This window comes from Ammospiza nelsoni, chromosome 5, assembly GCF_027579445.1.
Source record: "Ammospiza nelsoni isolate bAmmNel1 chromosome 5, bAmmNel1.pri, whole genome shotgun sequence".
NCBI lineage: Eukaryota > Metazoa > Chordata > Aves > Passeriformes > Passerellidae > Ammospiza > Ammospiza nelsoni.
In genome coordinates, this window is record NC_080637.1 from 21,480,669 (window position 1) to 21,497,294 (window position 16,626).

At 34.6% G+C, this 16,626-nt stretch overlaps 1 protein-coding gene across 3 annotated transcripts in view; it reads left to right on the forward strand.

The window, feature by feature from the left end:
* The window catches only part of POT1 (protection of telomeres 1), a 63,895-nt gene that overhangs the window by 24,336 nt on the left and 22,933 nt on the right, over window positions 1-16,626 (forward strand). For 2 of the 3 annotated variants that reach the window (XM_059473097.1, XM_059473098.1), the window contains exons 9-10: window positions 3,521-3,651; window positions 12,397-12,687. In XM_059473097.1, coding sequence (XP_059329080.1) covers window positions 3,521-3,651; window positions 12,397-12,687 — 422 coding nt within the window. Of the gene's footprint in view, window positions 1-3,520; window positions 3,652-5,580; window positions 5,669-12,396; window positions 12,688-16,626 lie in introns of those variants that run through there. The other variant, XM_059473099.1, reaches the window with a different exon arrangement.

Consider the following 16,626-nt stretch of genomic DNA (forward strand, 5'->3'; position numbering starts at 1 on the left):
TTTTTTATCTATCTGAACACATTGTGGAGAAATGCTGGCTTTCTGCTCATGCATAGCCAGCATAACAGAGATTTCTGTGAAAAGAGTGGAAATGTTGTGGCATTATGAAGGAGAAGTTGTAACCTGAAGAAGAAACCTGGACTATCATAGTGGATTTTAGATTTTCAGTAACTTTTACAGAGCTGCAAGAGATTCCTATTTCAAACTAAAGGACCTAGATAGCTTGACATTCAGCATTCTCCATGCAGGGAGTGCAACCTTCTACTGATTACCAGATAGTTGTGGAATTTTTTATGAAATGAAATAAAGAACTTGTTATCAAGTTGTAGCCGTTGTATTTTTAAAGAACAATAAGGATTTAGCTGAAAGAGTATAAGAAGTGTATAAGATGCATGCAGATCATCACTCTCTATTTTCATTTAAATTAAACATGAGTTATGTCTCCTTGTTTTTGTAACACAAATTCTGGGGGGTTACCAGCATAGGTAGCTGTCCATGGCAGGTGCTTCCTCACATGATGTTAAGCTTAAATGCGAATACCTCGTAATAATAATTAAATATATTAAAAAAAGGTAGGTTCACTTTGAAGTTCTGTGTAGCACTATGAAGCACTGAAATTCAGTGCTTTTACTGAGACAATCTATTATGAAAGTAGAAAGCTTTCTTCTGTAGCATATAAATTTGCTGAACTGTGCATCCCTTGTGTCATATTTTTAAGACAGGTTATTGCAAGTAAAATCTACCAGTGGTAAAAATTCTCTTTTAAAGAAAATCAGTGGATTTTTTTAATAAATTGAGTTAATTTCTCTAGTAAGGAAAAATTTACTCCAATATGTAAACTTCCATTATTTATTTATTTATTTATTTATTAGCTTGGTAATGAAGGAATTTTGCTTTTTTGGGTAGTATATTGAGAAAAATCACAAGTGTGAACAGGGACGTTATATTGTTTTGTTTGTTTAACTCTAGGACATTATGTAAATTCAGCAATTTTGTGTAGAGTTTGACTCACTGTTTTTTCAGAAAAGTGAATTCATTCAATGATCTATAATGCTACTGTGGAAAACAGGAAACAGTTTCCACATTTCAACTAGAAAAGATAAGTGGCTTTTTATTTTTAACCTTCATAAAGGACTTTGAATGAAGATTTCATTTTAAAAATGAGTATTTATACTTTGTTCTCAGAGACCTCTATTGTACTTAGGTTTGTAGAAGGGATGTTTTGAGGTGATAGTAAGGCATAGAAGACTGAAGTTACAGAAGACTTAATGGAAGACTGAACCTCTGTTATGTAGAAAGTGTTCCCTGGCTATGAAAAGCAAGTGTAATATTTTATACTGCTTTGACTAGGATGATTATCTGCCTTATATGATTATGCTAATTACACAGAAAATTGAGGTAGTGTGTTTAACTTCTGCCATTAAACAGGCAGCTGCACATGTATGAAGCTGACTAGGTTGCATAATCACAGCATCAAAGAGTAACCACAATTTCAATGGGGAATGTTTTTGCTACTTCCTCTTGATTGTGATGTTGGGTTATATCAGTGCAGTGTAGCATGTTATTCTGCATCCCCAAAGGATTGTAAATCTATGAACCATATGGGCTTTTCTTCTTAATTGCTCATTTTGTTCATATTTGCAAGAGATCTTTTAAGTTAACCTCTAGAATTCATACCCAAAGAAATGCATCAGTCTTTGGATTACAATAGTAAATACTTGCAGTTTTGTCAACCAGTGACTGGAGTTTATTCTTGACATTCCTAGCATAAAATGTTAAAATAGACTGTATGGGGACCTTGTGCCTTTGGTGGGAGTGGAAAAGAGTGATCTCAGCAACTTCTGAATGCAAAATGATTTGTCATTATTGAATCTGTATAAAAACTTGGGAAGGAAGAAGAATACTAGTTTTATAGAAATACAGAAGGTTTTTGTATCTGTAGGAAAAGTTTTATTTCTTGGTAAGCCTTCACTGGATTTCTTTCATCACTGCATTCCTTTAAATCATTAAGGAATTTAAACTTTTAAGTTTAAATGATAGCAAAATTTAAGGGTATATGTGATGGAAATGGAAGAATATTTCTTTTGAAGCATGTATTTTAATCCAATCTTACATACCTGCCCTCATGTTTAGGGAGTCTATTCAGAGAGTTTGCATATAACAATCATCTTTTTATGACTCCCTTCCTGTAGCTTTTTTATACAAGGCAAATCTGTCAGTTTTACTAGCCTGACAGCATTCTCTTTCAAAGCTGTCTAGCAGCAATTTATGTGTCTGCATCTTTATAATGTGCATGATGGGGACTTCATTGACTTTGTTTTAGACCTACAACACCTTTGTTCAGTTCCCAGCTGTATATACTGGTGTAGTGTCATTATCACCAGGTACCTCATAGAATTCCAGCTAAGGGAAGTTGGGGTTTTTGATAATTAAGATTTTTTTTTTCTCTTCTGTTTGGGTTTTTCTTTTTAAGAGATGAGAAAGTGTCCGTCAGGGCAAAACAGATTTGATTTGGGGAATTGAATTCATTGCCAGTTAACATAAACATCTAATAACTTATTCACGTATTGAGAAACAAATATTTGAACGCTTAGGGGGACACTGTTCCTCCAGCTTTCCCAGGTTCAGCTTCACTCCAGGCACCCCTTTCCTCCTTCCTAGTCTCTGTTCCTCTGGCTATGGTTACAGGTGTCTCTTGTAAGGACAGTAGGGGGTTCAGGAGATCAGGGCCTTTCTTTCTACTGCTACTTGGTTTCTCAGGTAGGTTACCAGCTGCCATGTTGCAAAAGAGCAAATGTGCTTTTACTCTGTTTATAAGGTATCAGAGCACACGTGTTCTGTAAGCTGAAATGGAAAATACAGGATTCATTTATGTCATCCACAGATACTGCTCTGTTCTTGGCTGATCGGCATTGTATCTTGTGTCTTTGTATCTTGTTTTGATTTTACTTTTTAGATCATTGTTAGAAGTGAAATTCTATGAAGTTTAACTTCAGAAAGGCATATTTCATATTTTTACTCTACTTTCTGGCTACCACTGTGTGACTCTGTTCTTGTGGTATATATATCTATCTTGCATATTTTGTTGAAATCGAGGATATGTAATTTATGCTTTAATTTGCTTGTAGAACTTGTAGAACTTATTACCTTTTCAGAAAGCTGGGTAAAATAAATCTTAGAAAATTATTTTATTAAATTGTAGATATGTGCCTCATTTTGTAGAAGTAATTGAAATGTGAAAGAATAGCATGCCTGTTGTAGACAGAAGAAAAAGGTTTGTATGTTCTTGCACACAGCGCTGTGCTTAATCACACATTTCATTTTCAGTTATTTGGGCTAATTATCAAAAAGATGGGTCACATTTCAGTTATTATGGTACTGTAAAAAATTAAATTAAAAAAAGTTGCACAAATCATAGCAAAAAAAAATGGCCATAGGGATGTTCCTCCCAAATTTAGTATCTGTGTATTAATAATTCCATAATGCCTGTTACTCATCCAGACACTTTTATATTTTACAGATTTTTGCTCAATTGTAACACTTGTGGACCAATCAAATGTGAAGTTAACGTGCAGTCTTTTTAGTGGAAACCTAGATTTTCTACCAAAAATTTACAAAGTTGGAGATATTGTTCGATTTCATAGAATAAAGGTATGTACTAGGATGTGGGGGGTTTATATGCTTGCTTTTCTGCACTGAGAGGACCATAGGAATAATTTAGTTCTATATGTACAGAAATTAATTCTTGGAGACATTGGATAAAGCAGCTGGTTGTTAAAACAGCTGTGGTTATGGTATGCACCAAAACTGAAAGTAAACTATTACATTTTTCAACAACAACAACAACAATATTTATTAAACTACTTGACAAAAGATCATGTGGTACTTCTAGATGGATAGAATTTAACTGACATAAATCAGCACAATTTATTCCTCTTCAGACTAAGACTGAGGAGTTTCTTTAGGTCTTCTGTTTCAGTAGGGCATCTGGAGCAGTTTAGGTCAGCTGGAGAATGACTCCAGTAGAGGGAATCTCTCTGGGCTTGTTAGTGTGCAGTGTGCTCCTGCTGCCGCTCCAGTGTTACCCTGCATTACTCCCTATTTATCTGTATCAAAGGGCTGCAGGAAACTGTTTATAGCTTTGATACTGCTTCTTGGATGTTTTTCTTATGCCTGCTGCAACTGTATAGGGAAGAGGAACCACCCTTCAGGGAATGAATAGAAATCTTGTAATGCTGGACCATGGTTAAAGAGGTGTATAATAGGACCAAAGATGTGATTTATTAGTTTGCAACATACCCATACATATTTATTTTTTACATGAAATAATTATCGGAGAAATTGAATGTAATGAAAGAGACCAGTAAAAAAAAACAAACAACAAAACACCAAGAATAAAACAACAACAAAAAAAACCCAGTTTGCATGTCTGAACACGCTCAAGAGTGTCCTAGGAAACTTAAGAGATCTAAGAAAGTTAGAATTTTACAAAAGGATGATAAAAGGGATAAATATCTGTAGTACTAAGTATGTACATTTTGATATCTCCTGTAGCAGGACAACAAAGAAGAAAACCCCATGACAATAAATGTAAAAAGTGGTAAGATTTATCCCGTATTTGAGTTTCATACTACTGAGATTGTTAAGAAAGGACTTGTTAACATTCAGAAACAGAAATTAGCTAACCTCTTCTGGGTTAGTATAAGGTTAGTCTAAGGTAATCTATATATGTAATAAGAGTGGAATTAAATTGTGTTTACATTTTGAAGCTTGTGTGCTGATCAGTACTTGAGGTGTGTTATCAGTCTTGGAAATTCATGGATTTGACTTCAGATAGGAAAGTCTTATGCTAAATTTTAATATTTTCTCTGAATCCATCAGGGTAGACGTTGTACAGATACATTAATTTCAGAAATTCAGTGGAGATAACTTGTTTATTCTTCTGAAAATGGAGTACATATTTTATATATGTGAAGAAGGAGAAAGCAGAAAAGAACTGGTCAAAATAATAGAATTGAAAAGTGAAAAGTTGTATGGTTGTGGTAGGTCAGTATTGGATTTCTGAGTACACATTAAGAAAATAAACAAGACCATTGTCAGGAAATTTATGTGTGCACCCTCTTTTATGCAAACATAGTATTGTCTAATTTCTACTATTTATTATTATCACAAACTTACTAAGGAAACCTACTGATATACCACAGGTGAGGGACCTCACTGTTCTGATTTGGCATCACTTTTTTGAGGAGATCTAGATTTCTAGAATCCTTGTCAGTTGGTACTTTATCATTCTCCAAGATGATGTTCTAGTATTTAAAGAGAGGGTCTATCAATTCACTTCTCATATATCCCTTTTTTTCATCACAGTTGAGCTGTTCTAAGTGGTTTCCAGTCGTAACAGACCTTGAGCTGCTCACAGTCTCTGTCTCTTCAGATGCCTGAGCTGAGAGCTTGTTTAATTACTTCCTAAGGGAAAATGATCTAGAGTGACTAAGATGTCTTTTTTCTGGATGGTAATATTCTGAGTACCCCAGACTAAGTAACAGGTACCTCAGAAGTTTTCATATCTGATCTGAGCAGGTAGAAGTCTGACACAAAAGCCTGGTGCCAGCTTCTGGGAATGAACTGGGAAGACTTCTTTTTCTTTCAGCCACAAGCAGCATAGTAGGTATGACTTCTAATTACACTTTGTGCAATTCCTCCTTCACTCTTTCCTGCTTTTGTCTTCAAGCTTTAGTCACCTTTTCTTAGCTTGCTGAATGGAAAGCAAGCCAGGGTGGCAGAGGCCACAGTCTGTCAAAGCTGTGCTTACCAGTGAGGAGAGATAGATATACACAGCCCTTACGGTGTATCCTCGTGTTCTGTCTGCCCCAGATATGCTTTCAAGGGACTTCTAGGAAGTTGACATTGATAGCAAACACATTTTAGAAATCACTGCTCCCACTTACACTTTTGGGTTCTAATGGATAAATCCTCCTCATAGTAACAGAGGTGTTGGGAAGATCCGATGGTCAGAGCTAATAAGAATTTAATGAAGAGGACTCTTTTGGAATTACTTTGGATAGAGAGTAATTTGATTTGCTTAATATTTGTTGCAGAGAAGGAAAATTGTGTCTTAGTAATAGAACTGGAAAATTACCTCGTTTTATTACATTTCTGTTAATATTTCTTAAAGTGCATCTTTATGCATGTCATCTTATGATGATTTCTCATGAATTACAGAATTTAGTGATTTACTGTACTGTACCTGGGCTTTCAGCTATAATCAGTGCTCTGCAGAGATTGTGGAAGGTGAGCCCCCCATCTCCCAATATGAAAGCCAGGCCTGTGATCTATTTGTCTGGTCTTCTCCTACTATCTTTGTGGCAAATAAAGAGTTTTCGTAGGTGGATTTTTCTTGAACCTTCTTTTTATTGTTCACTCTGAATGCTCTTAATATCTTAGAAATAATGCCTCATTGCACACTGTTAAAGAGTGGGAAGGGGCAATCCGCTGGTACTGGCTAAGCCTGCAATATTTTATAGTCCCTTGACTTAGGAGTTTTGGCTGGTATTCTGCCTTTCTTAAAATGCCTCAAACCCTGCCATGGTGATAGAATGGTTAATTTCCTCATTGGCTTTTCTCTGGTATTCTTTATTACCTCTGAGTGATTCACAAACAATAACTTATTTCCTCACTTCCAGTGAAGAGAATTGGTATTTGATTTCCATTTTAATGTTTGAGGATTGGAAAAAGTGAAGCACATTCTTATTTTGGTGTTCATCTTGTTCAGTGTACTCTAATTGTTTAATGCAGTCAGGATGTCCAGGATGTGTTCTGGTGGATCTTTTTGGTCTTTTTCCTGCGTGCACAGCACTGCAGAGCAATGCATTGCATTGCAGAGCTATGTGATTCATGTGCAACACTTGGACAATGAAGACCAAGACACTGACCTCTGATTATAAACTTCACTTGTATGGCTTCCTTGGCATGATGCAAACTCTGTAGCAATTACAAAGCCTTAATTCTCTATCTTTTTGTCATAGTAATCCTGATGCTGTTCTCTTTTCTTACTGTCATTAACCTTAACTTCTGTACATAGGGGCCAGTTGCTGTAACAAATGAAATAGGAATTGTAAAGTGGTCACCCTTTTTCTTAGACAGTATTATTGCATCACCACTGCACTTCTGAAGTCATGCACCGTGTCAGAAAATATTCTTTAGAAAAATAGAGTCCTGGGGGTTATGGAACATGGCATCATAACATAAATGCATCATGAGCTGAACTGAGTTTGCACAGACATCAGTAACTGTCATCTACTAACCTTGGGATAACCATGGATTGTAATCCTCTTGTTTTCATTTTGTGGTCAGATCACAGAATCAGAGAATCATTAAGATTGGAAGTTACCTTCACGATCATCAAATCCAACCCTTGACCAAATACCACCACGCCCAATGCAGCATCCTAGATCTCTAGAATAAAAAAAATAGATAAAAACACCAGGAAAATCAGATTCCTTGAATGCTACTAGTTGCACATTCATCTGATTCAGACTCTTTAGATTTACAATGTAAACACATCGTCTCTTTGAGCAAAAGGATTTAATAGCCACAATAGCAACAGTTATTCCTTTCATAGATCACTAGATTGACCAGTGTAAGATGTAGGTTTTGCTAGTGAATTTCTAAGGTATTTGTCCACAGAGGAGGGGGAATCTGAATGTCAAATATATGGAGCATGGCTTCATAACAAGAAAGAAGTATCACACTCCCTTTTTTGTTATCCTTACTAGTTCTGTTCTGTCTCTCTTCTTGTGCATCACTCTCCTAAATCTAGTAATATTTAAAATAGCATTCGTTCCACTGTGTTGCTTACTTTGATCTTTAAACAATCTGCTGTTATTTCCAGGAGCAATCTTACTTTTGCCTTTAGCTAACCGTTTCCTTGTCTCTTTATGCTCTCCTTTAGTTTAATCCAGTTTGTCCAATGAAAGTTGATTTCTTTCCTTCTTTCTACTTGATGCAATATGGAAGGTACTGGGAGAAAGACACAGCAGAAATATCTGCTTACTTCTTATTCCTGGGCCGCTCTAGCTATAGCTGTCAGGTTGATAAGGATGAGGGGGAAAGTCTGGAGCTTGGATATCTAGCATGCTGCCTGAACATTAAACTTTGGCAGAATAGAGCTCCCGGACTCCTAGTGTATTCTGACAAAATGTGGTCCAAATATATAAACTTGGCCAAAATTGCGTTTGAGACTTTACTAAAAAAGATGTTGAAGAGCGTGTTTTCTGTTGCACTGCTACCCAGTTTTCAAATTGTTTTTCTGAAGAGTGGAAGGAATTAATTTTTTTTAGTAAGCAGTTAGGAGTTTTTTTTTTTAAGACAGAAAAAAACAACTCTTCCCTGCCCCCCCCCCCCATAAATGTCAGTATTAATATTGCTTGCGGTTCCCCTTCAAAAATTCTGTAAGGCATACAACTCATTTTGAATGGAATTTAAATTAAAAACAAGTGTTTATCCTATAGTAAATAATGCCAAGAAATAATGACTGTAGGCAGTGATAGAGTATCTATGTAATTTCAAGTCTTATCAATTTGCAAATATGATTTTCATATCAGTATTTTTGGTCAAGTTACTGATCAGGTTTTTAATATGTAGAAAATACTCCAAAATAGTAATTTACTCTATTAGAATTTCTAAAGCAGTATCACAGTGCCTGCTGGCTTTTTAAATTACTAAACCAGAAATTATTTCAACTGGCTTAAGTGTATAAACTTCTTGCATACAAATTTTTCCACAAAATACTTACATATTCAGGTGAATTGAATTGGTAAATAAAGTACATTGTTTTACTCATTTTCTTCTTTAATTTGTGTTTCTTTTGCTACAGATGTTTCAAACAATTTTATTTTGCAGGCAGCAATTCAGGAATGCTGGAGAATAAGCTATCAATTATGGTCCTAATGTCTAAACGTGTTTATCATGTCTTCAAAAAAAAAAAATCATTTTACTTCCATGTGACTATCTTGGTTAGTTTTCTTTTAGGAGGTGCCTCCACGTAGTTTGTATAGTTCAGTTTTCTTCTTGTGATATTTGAACATATTCAAAATAGTTTCATTTATACTTCAAATGACTTCTCTGTTTCATTAGTAGCTCTCTGTTCATACAGCTGGCAGTACAAGTGAACCAGAGTTACATTATTAAAATATAAGAAAATGTAATCAGCACCCTGTATTATCCAAATTTGTTTAGACTATTTACTTAAGATGAGAAAACATTTACAAAATATAATGAAATATACCAGATGCATTCTAGTGGGTTTTTTTCTGACAGGATACTTTCCTTCATACAAATATCATCAGCGACAATCATAAAAAAATGAGATCTTCTTTCTTAGTATAAAAACATACATTAGTTTGGTATATGTTGTTTCCCTAGGCATTTTTTTATATTCTAAGATGATCTGTGCCTGCAGTGGTTTCATAATAGTCCTTTGCTTCTACAATTTAACAAGCAGTTTTGATGGAAAGCTACCGTGGAGATGCTATTATTCCAGCTTTATACACTACTTACTATCACACTTTTCCATTTAGTGAAATGAATAACACCATATTCAGAAAAAAAAAATATGTATTTTACTTTGCTGTAAATCTATTTATAAATATTTCAAGATTAGCTTCTTTTCAATAACCATATTCAGTATAGGGTTGTACCCCATAGAAATCACTAGAGTTTATTGTCCATGTAGTTTATTAAGGTGACATTTCACCTATTGTTCTTTAGTTTACAGAAACTATGCCAAAGATTCCTGCAATATGTATTGGAATTTACTTGCTTAGAACAAGCTAAATGCATTTTATATGCTCCATTTTTTGTCCCAGAGGATATTTTTATTTAGCAACCATTATTTATTGAAATTATTTAAAATTCTCAGGGAGTTTTTAAAGAGATAGCAGTCTGCCTTGTTTCCCTGTTAACCCCCTGCTTCACCCTCCCCCACCATTTTTTTTTAAATAGGTCCACATCCTCTAGAAATTATACAAAATCTACTGAAGGGGAAATCATTGTCATATGCAAAAGTCCCAGAATGGCTCTTCTATAAATTTAATTCAAATTCAAAATCATTTGGAAAATACAACATGTTTACTTTATCAGTGCTTAACTTGATCTGAGATCTGCATGAGTGCCATAGAGAAACAACATTGTCCCATAGATTTTGTTCATTTTACCCTCCAGTGATCGCTCTTGACTTTAGCAATTTTTTTTTTTACAGGACAAGCCCAGAGAATTTCTGTTGGCCATCATCTTTTTTGTGGGTCCAACACAAGTAATTTTCCATCTGTGAAATACTTTGTTCTGTAACCCATTCTATGTTTTCTTCTCCTGTTTCTTCTGTTCACTAAATAATATTGTTGAATTCTGTTTACATTTGAGAGGAGCCAGTGGCTTCTCCACCTGCCTATGCCTGAGGACATCTGGTTTTGCTAAAGATCATTGCCAATTTTCTCATCATGACAGTTGAGATTTGCCTTCTTACATATTTTATTTCTATTTTTAGTTATTATTTTATAATTGCCTCTTCCAACATTAAGGCTGATTTCAAATTCACTAAATGAGGGTACTGGGAGATGTCAAAAGTACAGTATGTCAGCCTCCTGAATTCTCAAAGCATGACATAAAGGATTTGGGAAAAGAGGAAAATAAGTGATGGTGGAAGCCCAGGGAGACAAAGTACTTTCCTTCTGGTTTTGTGAAAAGCTTAGAGCCTTCACAGAGGACTAGGACAGAATTTTTTACTAAGAAAAAAATCAAGATATTTTTATGATGATTTTAAAGAACTTATGACAACATAAATGAATAGATAAATTAGAAATTAAAACACTTCAAGAAACATTTGACATGTCAGACAAGATATGAAAAATAGTCTTGAAGTATATTTTGATACAGGATGAATAGGTAAAAGTGATGAGAGTTTTCATCCCCTCTGGATGTTACCTGTTTAGAGAAGCTATGGAATATAATGCCAGTGATAGCAACTAAAGTAAATCTGTGTGTTTATATTACATCTTACAGGGGAACATGTTTTTCCAGATTGTAGATAATTGGGGAAATTGGTTATGAAACCATGTATTTTCCTTATTTGTCCTTTGGCTTTTCTTGTATTTTCGATATTTAAATGTGAGGTTAAAAGAGCAAAGCTTTTCAGTGTTTCACTGAAAAAAAACTTCATCCTGAATTGATGTGTTCCATTGTTCAGTTTTGAAGAATGCTTAAGTAAATTAAGGTTTATCTTAGAGATGACCCTTCATGCATTTATGCATTATGTCAGAGTAGTAGGGATTAAAGGAGTTCCTGTCACCAAATTGAACTGCTTTGCATATGAATTTCCAAGGTCAATGAATGCCTGATTTGTTTGCTTTCTAAATTTCACCATGTTTATAAAATATAGGCCTAAATCATTGGCAGTGTTTTTGCTGTTTAGAACTTCTGACACACATTGCATGTTCTGCACTTGCAGATCAGTGGGATTTTTGACCATTTGGAAGTTGAGCACTGGGAATCCCATACTAGACTGTCTCACAAATGCCATGTTCATGCGTGTTACTGCTTACTTGGTGACCCCACATTAATTAGAAGAGGATGGAGCAAAAACACACTGTTTCAGATTTCTGGACAATGAGTCATGCAGTGCTTTGATATAGATAAATCTATAATTGCAGGGTGTGGTAAGACTAGACTAGGCCCTTGAAGGAATCCTTCAGACTTTAAATACTGTGTTTCATATGGCAGCAGATGCACAGCAAAATCAGCAGGATTCAGGAGACCTGCCTGAGCAGGGCAATAGACATTGGATAGTTGTGATAGCTGTACTCATAATTCAAGGAATGAGAGCTCATCACTGCTTGCTTTATGGAAAACAAATATCTCCTTGAACTGATATATTTTTTTCAGTTTAATAATATTGGGTAATCGCTGTTGGGAGGGGCCAAAACCAGGAATCCATAACTTTGCCATTACTCTGCTGTGTAAACCCTAAAAATTAATTTCTCTTGTGCTTTAGTTTCCCCATTTAGAAGAGCAATCCTGATACTTTCCCCACGCAAATATTTTGATGTGTGCAAATAAAACACTCTGTAAAGATGCTGTAGGTGGAACTGTTACAGGTAACTATTAGTCTGCCTCTTCAGACATTTTTGTACAAGATGATATTTCTGCTTATACATTTTGTTTTCTTATTAATATTAATTTTACCTTTTTGCTTTCTTTTTGATTTGACTCTGTTGTCCCAATAGAACCAGGGACAGTAATGATCCGTGGTACATTTTCCATGCAGATGATAAAGCAGAAATATATTTGTTTATCCATGCAGTACAAACTGTTTTTTTTTTTCTCATTTATGTTTCATTACAGATCAGAGAATACAATGGACAGATGCAGGGAATTACTAGTGGGGGATTTGCATCCTTAACATTTGATGGAACTGTAGGAGCTCCAGTAGTTCCTCGAACTTCTAGCAGAGTGTACACGTTCATGGACGAAGAACACAAAACAGTAGAAGAATTACGTATTTGGGCAGCCAGTAACATTTCCATCTCTGGACCAGCAACCAAATTGTCTGGTGTTCAGCCAATGCTGTTCTTTGATCTCACTTGCCAGCTGGTTGGAAAAGCAAAAGTGGATGGATCTTCTTTTCTTCTAAAGGTAGACTTCCTTTTTAAAAATAATTATTTTAGGTTTATTAAGACATTGTGATACATTTTTCAATAAAACAGACATACTAATTTAAATAATACTGTGTAGATAAATGTTTTAGTGTAAACAAATCTGTGATCCTTAGCTGTTTTGTTTTCATGAAAACAAAATAAAAAGCCTGGTTGTCTTTGAAGTTGATCACCTGAATTGTTTTTTTACAGGGGTTTGTTAAGATGGCATTATACAGATCATAATTTCACAAAGATTTGTAGATAAATATCACAAGATTTTTTAACCTTGAAAAATGTTGTTAGTTTTAAACTGTATCCTTGTTTTTTATGAGCAGCATTTACTGTTTGTTTTTCTAGATTTGATGGATATGATTAGTGCAGTAAGTAGCACTGCCTAAAAAGAATGAATGGATTATGGTGTCGTGATGGATTTCAGGTAGCTTCTTTTAGTTACACATAAGCACTCTGGGCATCAGTGCTTACTGAAAATACAGAATGCAAAATGCCACAGAACAGGAGAGCAGATTCTCTAAAGGGGATCCTTAACATTAACTAAATGAAAAGGAGATCTCCACGACATTCCCAGTTTTAGTTCAGATGTATCGGTCTGGTGTTATTCCAAGACCCTTCTGTATTTATTTTTGTACTTGATTGTTAAAACATAAGTAATGATCAAGCTTTTATTTTCCATTTTGTGACTTCATAAAATTATTTATTGGTTCTACTGTGTTAAACTGCATTGTTACAATATTTTTAGAATTAGCACTTGGTATTACTCCTTCATTGAAGAGATTTTTCTCATACAGAACAATGCATTACTACAGAAAAACAAACCTTAAGTGCATGCTATAACATATTCTGCAACTGCTACAAACATTTCCATTTAATTATGCCTTGTGAAATAGATGGCAAATGAGACCCAGTAAATTTTCATGACTTTGTAGACTGTAATTAAGTTGTTCATTAATAAGTGTATATTCAGCATTGGAGGACCTTTTGCGAGGACAGAGACAATTGCTTTCTTAAATTGCTATTTCTTTACACACTTTTCTGTGTTGTAAGACCTGAAGTTGATTTTGTCACTTTTGTATAGTAAAGGTGATGACTTGGGGAAATTTTAGGGTAGACTTAGGAAGGTAAAAGTCTGAGGTCAAATAATGGTTGATTAATTATTTAGTATAGAATATTAAATACTTAAATATGTATTACAATACATTGGACAAGCTTAAAAATGCTACATTAATATTCTGTTGCTAAATTCCTCCATTTTTCAACAATAGCAAAATCCATTTCTGATGTTAAATACTGGTTGTGATAGAAAAGAAACCTTTCTAAAAACTTATCAACGGATTTCTGATTTTTTTCTTGATTTGCTAAATAAAAAAACCCAAACAAAACAGCCAATTCAGTACCAGCTCAAATTGAGTGATCATTAAATATTATTTTATTGTATTATTTTGATTATCCATTTTATAATAATGTTTTACATTTATTTTTTCCAAGTATAACTGTTAAATTAATTGATTGTACTATGAAAAATTATTATTATTATTATAAGCATTGATCTCATGTACCTAGTGGAGACTGCTTCAAAGACAACTAAAATGAATTTCAGCAATTTTGTACATCACCTGTAGCATAGCTTTTGAATAACACTTGATAAATTAATACCTGTTTGCACAGCAGCAGAGTTGGGCATGGCATAAAGATGGTATCTCTCAGCTGTTAGTGTTTTCCATTTTCAGAGAATTTTGTTAGTCATATTGGAGGAGACTATTGATGGAGATGTATTCATCTCCATATTGATGGAGATGTATTTCTAGAATACACACTAGAAATTATTCTGTCATTTATGCCTTTCATAAGAGTTTTATTATTAATCTTTTCATCCTTTCTGTCTGTCAGTTAAATTATGTATATTAAGGTAAGTCATACAAGGAGCATATTCTGCTGAAGATAGAAACAGGTGTTTTGTCTCTCCCGTTTCAGTGTTTTCCAGACGTGGTGATCAAATGTTATCACTAACTTTTCTTTAGCTCATATCTATTCATGACTAGTAATAGAACAATTTGTTGTTTCTTACTCAGAATTAAATTAACCAGTTTTGGGTTTTATTCCAGTATTTGTTTTTGAAAGCAGGAAAGTTTGAAACCAGGATGTTTTCATGTTTAGTGTAAAGTAGATCTTCCAAGCTCCTGAGGTAGAGAGCTTTATCTGTTTTTGTATTTGTGCAAGAAAAAACCCAATCCCAACTACTTTTGAAAGATTTTTTTTTTGAGAAGTTTCACTAGCTTTAGAAGTTGCTCTAAAAGGTGCCCTGGTGCCAGCCCAGTTAGTTCCTCTGGCAAAGGACATTTTAGAACTGAGTTACCATCCTTTTTATCTGAGCAGGGAGCATGCTGGTTATTTTAATCCATTTGTCAGATCTTCTCTCCAGTGTAGAATTACCAAAGTGTACCAAGTAAAGCCAGTTGAAAAATAATGACAAATTTGACAAATTCAAGATTCTTTACTCTGTCAGTGACTAAATTTGTAGTATACATTCACTAAATCTGTTTTCAAGCTGAGTTCTGGAAAAGATGTGATAATTCAAGCAATAGACAACCTCTCTTTCAAAGGTGGTTTTAAGTATTTCATGGTGCAGGATCAGAAGATAACAGGCTTTTTTTTTAATCTGTGGCAGCATATACCACCTCATTATCTGAGTCCTTCAGAATATACTCTTATTTGGCAACATAATTTGATGTCATGGGTCATTTTCGCTGTGAACAGTTTTCCCTTTTATCTCTTGATTCTGGATGCATATTCCATCAGTTATTCCTGGTGCATTTATACATGGCTCTGCTGATTCTTAGATCTTTTCCTGTGGGTCTGTTGATCCAAAGCAGTTAAGTATAAGAGGCAGCAATCCTTTAAAAATTAGGCTTTAGTGTCCTTTTCTTCTTGCCCTCTGCAGTGCCTAATTCATGGGACAAAGCACCTTGGAATCACAAACTGAAATTGGAAAATAGGTTCTCCTGCTGAACCTATATGTATGAAATTCTACGAAAAGCAGCATTTCAGAATTGCAAATGCTTCTAGATTTTTGTTTTACTGTGCCAGTAAATCAAACCATTATTTTTGAGTCTTTGAGAAGAGTGTATCTTCAGAAACTCAGGAGACCATAGTTTACAGAATAACGTTTGGGTTAAGAAGTAAGATTTTGAGTTCAGGGTGTTAAGCCTGTAAACTTACCTTTTCACAACACTTTGATAGCTGAAAAATAACTATTGATATTTCAGTACTTGGAGTGTATCAAGGATTTAGCTTTAGGCAAACAAGTTTTAAAGTCCTTGTTAATAAATATAGGTTAACTATTGATGCTTTTTTAATATGTTCTGGGTAACTAGCAGTGTATACTGCTATAGGAGATCATCAGTAATTAAGTCTATGTGCTCTATATGCATATGCAGTATATGTATATGCACTCAGTATTCACATACTGTAGCTGGAGTGGTTAAAAAACCCTTATAGCAGGATTAAAATATTAAGTACAGACAGTTCTGCATATGATGAATTCTGATAGTTGTGACAGCTGACCCTGAGATTGTCTCAGCTGGTCACAGCATGGTGCTGAGAGCACCAAGGTTCAGGGTTCAGTCCCCATTGGACCATTCACTTAAGAGTTAGACTTGATGATCTTTGTGGGTCCCTTTCAGCTCAGAATATTGTGCCATTCTGTGCTGGATAAGCAGCTGAGCTTTTGCTAGAGCTGTTCTTTTTCTTTTTAATTTAAATATTAACAAATTCTAGGTCTTAGCCCTTGATTATGCTCTCTGTAGAGGTTATTTTATGCTCTGTAAGGAGTAATAATTTACAAAATCCTGTAAGGTCTAATTCAAGTATTTTAAGGACTTTTAGATTGAGACTACAACTAAGATCTCTTACTGTTAATAAT